This window comes from Lynx canadensis, chromosome B3 (genome assembly GCF_007474595.2).
Source record: "Lynx canadensis isolate LIC74 chromosome B3, mLynCan4.pri.v2, whole genome shotgun sequence".
NCBI lineage: Eukaryota > Metazoa > Chordata > Mammalia > Carnivora > Felidae > Lynx > Lynx canadensis.
The window spans coordinates 106,310,075-106,324,175 of NC_044308.2; the positions used below are offsets into that span (position 1 = coordinate 106,310,075).

The 14,101-nt window shown below is 42.1% G+C and overlaps 1 protein-coding gene across 2 annotated transcripts in view; it reads right to left on the bottom strand.

Moving 5' to 3' along the window:
* Nucleotides 1-14,101, bottom strand: part of CCDC175 (coiled-coil domain containing 175) — a 77,301-nt gene that overhangs the window by 27,643 nt on the left and 35,557 nt on the right. For both annotated transcript variants that reach the window (XM_030319230.1, XM_030319229.1), the window contains exons 12-15: nucleotides 13,162-13,297; nucleotides 12,427-12,558; nucleotides 5,538-5,676; nucleotides 617-696 (exon numbers count right to left, since the gene is read on the bottom strand). In XM_030319230.1, the coding sequence (XP_030175090.1) occupies nucleotides 617-696; nucleotides 5,538-5,676; nucleotides 12,427-12,558; nucleotides 13,162-13,297 (487 nt within the window). The remainder of the gene's footprint in view (nucleotides 1-616; nucleotides 697-5,537; nucleotides 5,677-12,426; nucleotides 12,559-13,161; nucleotides 13,298-14,101) is intronic.

The window sequence follows — 14,101 nt, forward strand, 5'->3', positions numbered from 1 at the left end:
AGGAATATAACTTAATGGATTTTTCAGAATATTCTACTGAATTCTCTGTTTGATTCTTAGTTATTATACTGTTACAAGTCACATAATCTTTAGTCATTGTATGACCATCACTAGCAGCATCTTACCAAGCAAATAGAATTGCATATATACTTACTAGTTCTTTTCCCCTTCATATTTCTCTATACCCACATGTTAAAAGTTACTTCTGATATCAATGCTTCTCAAAACTAGAATGTTTCTAGTTTTAATTAACCAATTCTACACATGTTTATCATTAATTACTGATTATAAATTTTATAAAGGTAGTAAATGTCTCTTTACATGCTCTCATTTCATCTACTCCCACCCCATCTCTGCAACCTTTGTGCATTTATCCTAATATTCATAGGAATTTAACAGAATAAGAGATCTAAAAAGAACCTTAGGAAGCATCATCCCATCTCTACCTCATGAATAAGAAAACTGAGGCCCTCCCCCTCAAGGATATGCTCATGATTACGTCAGTTGCATCTAGAGTCTCGCTCTCTGTATACACACGCACACACACACCATATTATGGTTTGTATATATCAGTATTCCAATAAAAGCAAGAAGAATGAATACACTGACTCTTTACCGAGTTGCTGAAAAATCTTGAAAAGTCTCTTGCCATTTGAGAAGTGTAATCGTTCAGTAAATTCTGCTCCTGCTTTTGTGCTATATAAAAGAAAAAGAAAAAATAACTTCCCACAATGTTTAGTTTTAAAAATTAATCAAAATAAGGCATGTGTCTAGTTTTAAAAGTCAAATACTATGGGGCACCTGGCCGGTTCAGTCGGTTAAGTGTTTGACTTTGATTCAGGTCATGTTCTCACAGTTGGTGAGTTCGAGCCCCTCATCAGGCTCTCTGCCGTCAGCATAGAAACCACTCTGCACCCTCTGTGCTGCTCCCCCTGCCCCGCCCCTTCCCTGCTGGTTCTCTCTCTCAAAATAAATAAATACACTTAAAAAAAAGTTGGGGTGCCTGGGTGGCTCAGTCAGTTGAGCAACTGACTTCAGCTCAGGTCATGATCTCATGGTTTGTGGGTTCAAGCCCCGCATCAGGCTCTGTGCTGACAGCTCAGAGCCTGGAGCCTGCTTCACATTCTGTGTCTTCCTCTCTCTCTGCCACTCCCCACTCATGCTCTGTCTCTCTCTGTCTCAGAAATAAATAAACATTAAAAAAAAAAGTTAAATACTATTATAAGGCTTAAAACAAAAAATAGAAGTTAGATGTTTCCAATGCAGTGCAGTATCTGACTCCTCAGAATCAACAACTTTTAAACTCAACTTTTTCTTTTTCTATTTTCTTACAAAATGCTTATATGACTATTTCTTGATTTGTCACTTTAAGACCTTTCTATCTTCTTCCTAATATATAGAAAGTAGCACACTTACTCTCACCCCTACATCCCCCACGTGCACTTCTAATCTCCCCATAAAGTCATGTTTTTTAAAGTGAATTTTAGCTGTATTTTTAAAAAAGATTTTGTTTTTAAGTAATCTTTACACCCAACATGCGGCTTGATCAAGAACCTTCGATCAAGAGTCACATGCTCTACCAACTGAGCCAGCCGGGTGTCCCTAATTTTAACTATTTAGATCATTATGACAATGTAAACATTCACAGATGAGACAAATGGTGTAGTATGATTATTCCTCCCCTCCTGTATAATTTTTTGTTTTTCCTGGAGCTAAAAATACCTCATTTTTTATTTCCTTCGTTTTTCCACGTACACATTAATTCATATCTAAATCTATAATAGAATTATAAAATCTTTCCAAATATTACTTCCCACGTGGTCAAACACCTTAGGTGATCTACCAGTTTCATATCTCTTCCCTCCCCCCTCCCCCCTTCCCCCCCCCCCCCCCCCGCCCCTTGCCCACCGCCGCCTTCTCTTTTCTGAGCACTTGGGACTTTCCTTTGCATTCCCCTTATGTTGGACCTCCTGTTTCCTGAATTTCATGTCCTTTTCTTTTTCAGTTATTCCGAGCAAATTCTGTACTAGCTTCCTGAGACAGAGTAAATGAGAAATTTTGATATCTTATATATCTAAACATGTCTCTATTCTCTATTCATATTTGACTAATAGTTTGGATGGGTATCTAATGTTAGATATTATTTTCTCTCAGAATTTTGAAGGCAATGTCTTTTTTTAGTATAATAGTACAGTTAAGAAGCCTAAAACCATTCTGACTGCTCATCTTTTGAGTGAGATCTGCTTTTTCTCTCTAGAAGCCTTTGGAATATTCTTTTTTAGCCTGAAATCCCACAATGATGTGACTTACTGTCTTTTCTTTTAGAAATTGCACTGGGGATTTGATGGGCCTTTTCAAATAGGAAACTCATATTCTCCAATTCTGAGAAATATTCTTGTATTATTTCTTGGATAACTTTATCCTTTCCATTTTCTTTTCTGGCCTTATATTAATTAAATATTCAACATCTCAGAATGGTCTTCTAATTTTCTTACTCTCTTATCCTGTTCCTCAACTCCTTATTTTGTTCTATTTTTTGAGAGATTTCCTTTTCTTATAATCCTATTAAATTTTAAGAGTTTCATTGTCAGGGGTGCCTGGATGGCTCAGTCGGTTAAGCGTCCGACCTCGGCTCAGGTCATGATCTCACTGCTCCCGAGATCGAGCCCCAACAGTCAGTCTCTGTGCTGACAGTTCAGAGCCTGAAGCCCATTTCAGATTCTGTGTCTCCCTCTCTCTCTGCCCCTCCCCTGATTGTGCTCTCTCTCTCTCTCAAAAATAAATAAACATTAAAAAAATTTTTTAATACAATAAAATATTGGTTATATTTTTCATTTCTAGGGGCTCTTTCCTGTTTCTCTGTTCTTTTTCATACATGCAATATATTTTTTCTCTATGAATGTAACTTCAAGATATATTCTCGAAAACATATAGAATGTATATTTTCTTTAATATATAGACTATATATACATTATGCATAATATATAGAGAATAGACATTCTCTAAGAAGATGTATCTTTAAAAGCATTCTTGTATTCATTGTGTCATCTGTTTCCACCAACTTCTGTTTTTCTGTCTGCTTTAGTTTCTGCCTTTCACATTGGAGTTTTTCCTGAGGTGTCTGGTGATCTTTGACTATCTAACCCTATTTAAGCATGAGGCACTAAAAGGTTCAGTTCCTGGGTGGGTTTCACTGTACAGTGATCAGGAAGGGACCAGCCATTTTGTTGGAGGATCCTCAAATGTTAGATTATGTGGGGCTTTTCTCTGGAACTGTTTAGTTTCCTTAGAGAAGAATCCAACCATCTCCTTTTCAAGAGTGGGGAAGGGATTACAGGACAGTCACACACACAATGGGCTGGCAGCCTTCATCAAGTTCAGCAGTGGAAGGGGGTCCCTGTATAGCGTCTGTCTTCCGCCCTCTGTCATATCTGATATCCTGCAGTTTAGAACCCCCTGGTCTGACTTCTCTGCCAGCACTGGGAGGAGTAGTCAGTCGCTCAGCTGCACAGAAGATGGCATCTGACCTGGAGGTCTAACTGCTTGTTATAAAGATTTTCAACCAATCTTCAACCCTGTGACTCATTTCAGCTTCCCAGTATCAGGGTCCTCCAATGCCCAAGACTTGCCAGGTCCTTGCTTTCATGGTGTGCTTTTTATGCAGGCACTTGCTAGTCACACTTCCCTTCCTGTTAATTCTCCTAGCCAATTCTACCTTCTAAAGATTTGTTGATGTTTATTTTCTGCAGATATCTTCTCTGCCAGTCTCTGTACTTGCGAGTCATAATTTTTTTCCCTAAAAAAATATTTTACACACATTTTTATGAAATTTCACTAGGGAGCACAGATAGATGCATGTTTTACGCATAACATTTAACTGAAAGTCGTTAAGTCATAACATTGCTCTTTGTGTGTTCTGAGCCACTTCTACCCTCTGTAAGTCACACTGCTGGCAGGTGAAGCATATTTTCCTACTCTGGAGTGCATTGCTCTTATGTTCCCTTTCTCTGGCCTTTCCCTCTTTTCTCTACTTTCTTCAGTATTTTCTTTCTTTGCCTCAAGAGAATCAGCACTTGCAATATATGGAAATATATTGCTTATTTTCAAACTCCTCATGTTTCTTACATCCTCCACCTTAGTGCAAGAAGGGATGGGAAGAAGCTTGGGAGAACAGAAAATTGGGGGTGGAGTACATAGGTTTCATGACCCTTCTTAAAGCAGCAAAAGACCAAGAAAATCTACCTGAGTTGACTAAATGAGAATCTGACAAGAATTGGAAAATCAACTGAGGAAAGGCAACCAGACCAATTATTCAAGGTACTTATTCTTATAATCTTATATTCTTAAAAAACCACTTTCCTTGGCAATGACCACTATTCGCTTTTATTTTTGAGAGAGGGTGTGCATGTGTGTGCACACACGCAAGCAGGAGAGAGGGAGAGGGAGACAGAGAATCTCAAGTGGGCTCCATGCTCAGCACCAAGCCCCACATGGGGCTTGATCTCATGACCATGAGATCTTGACCTGAGCTAATATCAAGAGTCAGACATTTAACCAACTGAGCCATCCAGGGCCCCCCCCCCACTATTCACTTTTAAATATTTGTTTTACATTTCAACATATTGGATTTCTATATGATTATATCTTTTTGACACAGACTATTTTGATGTCTCTCCCCATATTCATCTTTGCCAGCTGTTTATTCCCATCACAGTGCACATTTTTGGGGGGCTCCCGTTCTAGTCCTTTCTGTAACTTTTGATCCTGGTCTTCTGATTTTCAGGGTACTTTTTCCATCTAGAAAACAGAAATTCTGGAAGCTTTTCTGCTTAACAACCTTGTGGGACTTGTTGGTTAATGACACTCTGCTTCCCAAATGCAAGACAAAACTCACACCTCTAGAGATGATTCTGGATTTATGAAATTTTGGGTGCAGAGTTAGATGACTACATCCTATTTTTCTGGAGAAAATAAGTATTTTTTATATTAATATACATGATTGTGCCCTGTAACAAAATGCAAAATATACATACTTTGAGACACATTTCACATCCTCTATAAAGCCTCCATTTCTAAGACTAGTTCTTATATATCTTTGCCTTAGGGGTGAGTTAGGAGGAAAAAAAATCTGACGAGTACCTACTTGGTAAATGGTTAGAGTCATAGCTGGAACAAGATAGAATATTCAAATTCATGCTAAGAAACAGAAAAAAAGAATCCCACTTGGTAGCAGATAAAGGTGCTATTTCTACTTTTACCAAGGAGAGACAGAAACCACATTATATAGTTGTCACTAATTCTTAATTTTAAAGTCTTTAAAAGAGAAAAGGAAACATTTGACAAGGGCAACATCAGGGCTGCGGTGTAAAGAAGAAATTAGTAGATGGGGCAAAAACTAGAGAAGAAAGAGTTAAAGGCGATGGGAAAAGTTTGCAGAGTTTCATCAGTGGCTCACGAATGATGACCCACCTTGAGTTAGGGGATATCAGTGAAATCCTTACCTGTCTTAACGTTAATTACTGAGACTTCATACCTACCTGTAATAACATGAATGAGCTCTTCCAGTTTTCCAGCTTTGCTCATATATTCTTCTTCTGCCACTTGAAGTTGTGGAAGACGCTCGACTAGTTCATCTTCCTTTACTCTGTTACTTTGCGTTTCCCTAGCGAATCTTAGCTTTAAAGAAAATAAAGCTGATTGTGAGGCATGATTTTAGAGAACGGACACAATTTAGACTGCAGAGTATAATGTAAGTTCTTTGAGAGGAAGAGCCCTGTCTTAGTGTCCTCTCATCGTGAGGTGCATACAAAGGTATCCGGCATATCCTAGATATTCGAAACATATTTGTTGGCTGCTTCAGAGAGTCTCTGGAAATCTATGAAGTAAGGAGATTACATTTAATGGTCTCTCCAAGGAGCCCTTCATTTCTCTAGCTCTACTGCTATGATTCCATTAATGCTACCATGTACGTACCCTCAACACCTATTTGAGAAAATCTCTCTTGAGCATATTTTACGGAAAAACAAACAAACAAAAAACAGGCAGCAACAGGACACCTGGGTGGCTCAGTTGGTTAAGTGTCTGACTCTTTATTTTGGCTCAGGTTGTGATCTCACAGTTTGTGAGTTCAAGCCCCACACTGGGCTTTGCGCTGACAGTGCGGAACCTGCTTGGGATTCTCTTTCTTCCCCTCTCTCTCTGCCTCTCTCTCTCTCTCAAAAAAAAAAAAAAAAAAGCAGCAAAACAAAATATACATAATTCCTAAGAAAAGTGGATTACATAAGAAATGGGGAGGGGGTAGAAACAAGTGGATATATTGTTACAATAAATGGGCAAAAAGCACCCAAAACAAAACATGAAGATGCCTGCTTAATTATCCAGGCTTTAGTTAGCTGGACCTCTCTTAGCAAGCCAGGATGGGTTTAAAATGGTGATAAAGCAGTGACAGCCAGCTGATATTTACTAGCCATTCTCCTGCCCCTCGATATCAGGACTCCTCAGTTCTAGCTCAGCATCTGGCTGCCAGCTAGACTGATTTCTCAGCTTTCCTTGCAAGTAGGTGCGACTAATGGTTTTGTGAGCAGAAGAGGTGTGGGCCGCTTCTGGGTCCTCCGCCTGCAACAGAAAGCAGTACGTGCCCCCTTGGTCCTTCCCTCCTTCCCCTGGCTGGAAAAGAATGAGAATGGAAACTGCCACTTGGATCCACAGAGGTTAGCCTCAGGCTGAGGATGGCAAAGCTGCCCTTCCAACCTTGGGCCCCTTCCCTTTGGCCTGTAATGGGAGAGAAATAAACCTCTCTCTTCTGTAATGACCACGTCAGGGCGTCTTCTCAACTAGATAGTTAGACTCTTAAGATTCGAATAGGCCATACTTGACCTAACTTATTCTTAACAACTTTTTCGCTTTTTATCTTTAATCCAGGTTGCACACATACATAATCTGAAGGAAAGCCCGGGCGCCAGCAGGGCAATGCCAGGCATGCGTCTTCAGTGGGAGGGACCTCACACCACAGCTGACCAGAGGCCACTGTCCTTCGACCCCAGCAAAGTGGTAACTCAGATGTAAGAGGAAGATACCCACATGGGTGGGTGTGATAGGCACCTCGGTTTTGAAGCCTCATGTCCAAATAGGAACCAACTTCTCTTGGGTATACCCTCCAGGTCCCCGAAAGAGACGTGCCTACTTAAAAGAGGCACCAAACCCAGGGAAGCCCAATGCTCTAGTTTCCCCACCAGTTATTCTCCCGGGCAAGATGCGGCATACCAGTCATGGGTCACTGTTTACAAACAATGTTGCCTGACGATACAACTTTAGTTGTCTACCTTTGCCAGGGTCTAGGGGAATGACCCAGAAGGTTAAGCCAAGGTCAATTTCCCAATAAAGAAGAGAGGGTTTGCAACCCTTTACTACACATATCCTGCCTGTGTTCACCGTATTTTGGCATCTCTGATAAAGCAGCCTGTCTGCACCCTAGTTAATAGAGCGATACAGCAGCCTGGTATGTTCCCTCCCAAAGTGCAATGAGAATCCTTAGGGATAAATATAGAAAGATCAAAACACATGTAAAAACACCATAATTTAAACACATTACAATGAGGCATCAGGAGTAATTTTCTCCACACTGCATGTTAAGAAATTCAACTGTGTAGGGGCGCCTGGGTGGCTCAGTTGGTTAGGCGACCGTCATGATCTCGCTCAGGTCATGATCTCGCAGTTTGTAAGTTCGAGCCCTGCGTCAGGCTCTGTGCTGACAGCTCAGAGCCTGGAGCCTACTTCAGATTCTGTTCTCCCCCTCTCTACCCATCCCCTGCTCACGCTTTGTGTCTCTCTGTCTCTCAATAATAATAAATAAACATTAAAAAAATACAGAGAAAAGAAACTCAACTCTGTATTATCTATACCATGTTCTCTAAAGAACAGCTTGAGGGTCTAAGGAAGTATGTGAATGCATTAATTTGTTCCCATTGCCTACATTGACTTAAGTTGCCAGAATTTCCCTGACAAGGAACCATGCTGTTGTTTCATGCTTTGAGGGAGGGTTTGGGTACCAGATGCTGCGGCATCTCAGACAAGTTGGTGTTCGTCTACCGGCTCAGGCAGGCCCACTGCTTCTTCAGCTCCTTCAAGCTTCCCTGATTCTGGAGCCACATGCACACTTAGCTCAGTGATAATGGGCTCAGGCTTTTGCTGCAACCCCTTGGAATTGGAGCCTTGGAAAAGAGAGAGACTGATGCAGTTCCCACCCCTGTTCATCAGGATGAGTTCCAGCTCATCCTATAACTTCCTGTCCATCTTTCCTTCCCAACTGCCTGTCCTACAGCCTTCAGGCCCCAGCTCCAGATGGAAAGCAGACAGACTCTCTAGACTGTGTAACCAGCCACCACGATTCCAGAAGGTCAAATCCTTTAAGTAACCTCATTTCTGGTGGCTCTGCTTCTCTGACTGAACTCTGCCAGATATAAGGCTGTAGGACCCAGCAGATCCAATTCATGGTCAAGGTGTCAGCACTAGGTCAGAATGATGTAGAAGCCTGTGGCAAGCTCCAGCAGAATTGTAGCGGAGGCCCCCAGGTATTGGAGCCAAGTCTATAGAGGACTTAGTCACAGTACTGCCTGGGAGAAAATGCCTCTGGAGATTTGGAAGTTTATATTCTGAACCAGTGACTAACATCCAGGACTGTTTTCCTTAGACAAAATATATGGGTCAGGGGCCCAAGTGGTAGTGGACTTCTTACTATTAAATCTTATGATTTTGTTTTCCCTCCCTGTGAATTTGGGCTCTGTTCATTTAGACATTATACAACACTGGTGAGAAGAATGATTGTACCAGGGGTATAATAATGGTTCCGTAAACCAAAATCGGAGAATGCTTCTTCTCCATTTTGGGCTCCTCATGCTACTGAACCAATTGCAGAAATGGGATTCCAATTTGCTCCAGGTTATTGATGAGGATTATCAAGGGGAAGGAGGGTTGTTGCTTTATAGGAAGGGCACACAGGCTGCTCTCTGTGCCTTTCTGTGAATTAGACACAGGTGGACACAGCCCTGCAGGGGGCGCACAGCCTGGCAAGTGGGGTGGACACTGGAAGACCGTCGGCTTACCTTGCCTAATTGCACTGTGTAAGCTCAAGTGCAATATTACATAGCAACCTTATCCTATTCCTGATTTGAAGGGGATTGCGTCCATTGGTTCACCATCATGTATGAGAGTAAACTGTCAGCTCTCTCTCAAGAAATACCTGAAATGCTGACTACCTACTTCCAAACACCCCCTCAGCTACCACTCTGGATCAAGCTACTTGAACCACTTGCAATACTGCTCTAGCTTCCTAATTGGTCTTCCTGCACCCACCATTGCTCTCCTAAATTCTGCTCAACATAGCAGCTAGAATGATCCTATTTACATGAAAATCAGACCATTCAGCCCTTCACTCAGAACCCTCTTATCAGGAAACTTACCTTCCCAGCCCAGGCAGAGGAAAGACAACGTACTCACGATGGCCTATAAGGAGGCAGACCTGGGGAGGCCCCTCTTGAATCATTCCTCATGGAAGGACTCACTCACTGCCTTGTGGCAAGGAGTATGGTCAGCTGCCAGCCTCCAGCGGCCGGCTCCTTTAGAGACTTCTCAGTTATCTACTGAAGATCATGCTCTTCACGGGGGCCCCCAACCAACTGACTGAGCAAGGAGGTGGCGCAAGGGTGTAGCCATTTCTGCCCAAGGCAGGGATCTGCTAATGGACAGCCCTTGCTCAGGAGCTCCCCAGAGATAGTTTGCGGGTTACATAGTAGCCTGATGGCTTCCCCTGCCCAGTCCTTTCATAGGTATTATTCCCTAATAAACTTTACACTCCTCGTTCTGTCTCAGCATTTCCTTCCAGAAAATGGATCCCTCTCCCTCCTGGCCATTCCAGCCACACTGCCTCCTTGCTGTTCCTCAGATAGGACAGCCCTGCCTCCTCCCTTCCTGTTTGCAGCAACCTTCTGCCCTTCAGGATTCTATCCTTCCTTGTCCAACAATGCTCTTTAACAGGGCACACAGACCACATCACGTACGCTCGCCCTATCCCCAGTCCCTGCTCTATTTTTCTCCATAGCATTTCTCACTTTTGAATATACTCAAGGTTCTACTCGTTTATGTTTATGTTGTTTATTTTTAATCTCCCTCCACTAGGATGTAAGCACCATAAGGGCAGAGGGGTTTTTTGTCTGTTTCTTTTTTGTTTTTCAGCATCTAGAAGAATACTAGGCACCCAGACAGATGGCATCCAGCAGAGAAAGATTTCCCACCCTGACTCTTCTTCTCCCTTCTGTTTCTTCTCATTTTGTCTGAATTTGGGAATGTTTTCTTTCCCTTGTTTGTTCCCTGAGCTGTGCCAATTTCCATTTCACTTCTTCCTATTTCTGGCCCATCCCCTTCTGACACCTCTTCCCTGAGTTCCTAGATTTCTATATTGCTGATCTTCCTTGGCACCTGTACGAAACTAAAATATATATTTTTTAATTTACAGAGGGATGCTTGATCGCAGTTTTCATCTGTTCCAACACCATCTTCCTGAGTGTTCTTCAGTTGTTGGACAGTTTTGTTCCCCCTTTCATTTATTTTTTAATAGATTTTTTAAAAAGTATTATTATTTTAATGAATACATTTTTTCACTTTATTTTTTTTAGAGAGATAGAGTGAGTGGGGGAGAGGCTTGGTGGGGGTGGGGGGAGAGAGAGCGAGAATCCCAGGCAGACTTCACGCTAACAGCACAGAGCCTGACTCAGGGCTTGATCCCACCACCAGGTGATCATGACCTGAGCTGAAATCAAGAGTCAATCACTCAATCCACTGAGCCACCCAGGTGTCCCCTTGTTTTTCTCATGGTATTTTTGTGTGGAGGACATAGCTGCTCCTTTTTTGTTATTCATAATAGAAAGAACTGGCTTTTCCTGGACCAATAATCTGTGGATGGCTTTCTGTAGGATGTGGTGGGGGTTGCATGGGGAAGGATGGGGTTGGCCCAGGGCAAGATCTGAACTTTGACACGTAAGGACTCTCTGCTTCCCTGCTACAGCAAGGGACTATTGTCTTCAAAAATTATGGAAAGAGCCCAAATGCCCATCAATTGATGAACGGATAAAGAAGTTGTGGTTTAGATACACAATGGAATACTACTTGGCAAAGAGAAAGAATGAAATGTGGCCTTTTGTAGCGACGTGGATGGAACTGGAGAGTGTGATGCTAAGTGAAGTAAGTCATACAGAGAAAGACAGATACCATATGTTTTCACTCTTATGCGGATCCTGAGAAACTTAACAGAAGATCATGGGGGAGGGGAATGGGGAAAAAAAAAAAAGTTACAGAGAGGGAAGGAGGCAAACCATAAGAGACTCTTAAAAACAGAATAAATGGAGGGTTGATGGTGGGAGGGAGGGGAAAGTGGGTGCTGGGCATTGAGGAGGGCACCTGTTGGAATGAGCCCTGGGTGTTTTATGGAAACCAATTTGACAATAAATTTCATATTAAAAACAAATAAATTAAAAAACAAATAGTAAAAACAAAAAACAAAAAAACAAAACAAAACAAATAAAGCCGCTCCTTGATACAGCCGGGGCCTCTGTTCCTCTTCAAAACGAATCAAGTTCAGGAAGGCTTCTACCACCATCCCTTTTCTCCTCATTCCAATACCAACGTAGGTCTCAAGGAAGCACCCCCTTACCTTTCCAGGTAACACCAGCACCTTGAAAAGGTGTGTTTTCTGTTGTGTTTCCAGAAACCTGCCACCTCCAGGCCCCTTGGGTACTTACAGTGCCTTTGCGCTCCACCTCCCCCTGTGGCTCCTGGCAGCTCCCAACTCAGCAGGATGCCCTCTCTGATAAGGATTTCCAAGCTTGGCCTCACTGGCCTCCCTTGCCCTTTGCTGCTTTCCCCAGCTACTCTCGCGCCAGCTCTGCCTGCCTTCCTGCACCGCTCCCCTTGTCCCCGGGGACTTTGCCGGCACTTCTACGTAACTTGGAGTGTCTAATTTTCTTTTTTTAACTGAAAAAATATTTTATGTTGCTCTTTTTTCAGGACAAAAAGTCATAATGAAACTAGGCTTGCTCATACTGGAGGTTTTACATTTAACCGCTTAGAGTAGCATGAAATAGGGGCACCTGGGTGGCTCAGTCGGTTAAGCGTCCAACTTCAGCTCAGGTCACGATCTCACGGCTTATGAGTTTGATCCCTGCATCGGGCTCCGTGCTGACAACTCAGAGCCTGGAGCCTGCTTCGGATTCTGTGTCTCCCTCTTTCTCTGCCCTCCCCCACTCGTGCTCTGTCTCTGTCTCTCAAAAATAAAAACATTAACAAAAATTGTAAAAAAAAAAAGAGTAGCATGAAATATACCCCTCCCCCCATATGGCAATTTCAAATTGTTTTTAGATGCAAAATAAAACTTACCTCATACTTGCTCAACTCTTGAACTAACTTTTTTTCTTTGACAATAAATTCTTCCTCCACTTGTTTTAATTCTAATGTAAGTTTTTCAGTCTCTGCCAAAAACTCAGTGATCTCTTTTTGTCTAAAATTGGTCTAATCAGAAAGCAAACAAATTGAAGATCTGTCATTTGCCCTGTAGCAGTCAGCCTTACGTTTTCAAAACAGCCAAGAATTAATATCTCTTTGCATGATACTTGGCTCTGATTTCAGGTTATATATTTTCACAGCAACAACTTGAGAGGGAATTTATTTATTTATTTTTCCCTCCAGAGGTTAATTTATTCACCAAACAATATCTATAACCTACATAAGGAAATGGATGATGGGACTGATGGGGGATGGAGGAAGGGCGGAGGGTCAATACCAGCGCTGAGTAATGATGTTTGGTTTCTTTTTTTAACAGAGAGCTTCCCTAAAAGTGAACGTCAAACGAGTTTCTGGTTACAGATTTCAAAAGCATATTCTAGAGACAAGTGCGACTTTGTTTGCTAAATTCCTACAGTTCACACACAGCAAATAGGAATTTCTAAAGAAAGTTAAATAATTCACTCTAAGCATAAGTCACCAGAAAGGAAAGTATCTCTTCATAAGATAAGGTTTAATTAAATATTGAAGGAGAATTACTGATATGCAATAATAATACTGGGTCCATACTAATATGGAGCAATAACATTCAAGTTCCTTGAGTTCCTTTACCTCTTGCAATAGTTTGATGCATCTAGATTCAGCAGTCTGTACTTCATCTAAAATTTCTTGTACTTCAGACTCCAGCTTCTTTTTCAAACATGCATGTTTTTTTCGTGAACAAGCAATTTTCCACTGAGTTATGACGCTGGAAATGAGAGCAGAAAGAATTCTCGTGAAACTGGCCTAACAGTTTACTGAAAAGATACAGGAATTCCAAGCAACACAAATCCTACTATGATCATATAAGACCGTTTGAGCTATTGGCAATGCGGACCACGCACATTAGCTGAAAAAATTAGACAAAGCGATAACTGCTTCAGTGCCGCCAGCTTCACAAGCTTGCTTCGCTGCAACAGCCTGTGTTGGTATGTCCACTAGGACCGCGGACAAACCACACTTGGCCGCTCACCTCCTTTGGGTGAAGGATGGCAATGGGGAAGGTTCAAGGGCGGGCAGAAGTGACCCAGGCAGAAATAGCAGTTAAAACTACCTCATTTCAACCTTCTAGGTTCTCAAATTTTTCTCTCCACCACAATATTAAAAAGCTGCACTGGAGAACGGGAAAGACGTGAATGTGGAGTCTTACAAATGAGATTAATAACCAGGACAACAACAATATAATACACCTAAGTTTTTGCAAATACTTCCTAGGTGCCAGGAGGTCATCTGAATACTTTATATAGATCTTCTCACTGGCCATTCACGGTGACTTCGCAGGACGGGTGCTACTATCATTGGCCACTTACTAGGGATGGGAGCAAAGAGAGATTATTAAGTAACGTAGCCTCAGTCACAGAGCTAGTCAGCGACAGAGCAACCAAAGTGGCCTGTCCTCAGAGCCCGTATGTTTAGCCACACTTCTCTGTCACTGCACATAACCTCCCCTACTGGTCCATACAGAGAAGCCTGGTGAGCAAGAGGCACTACACCAATCTTGACAATTTCCTTC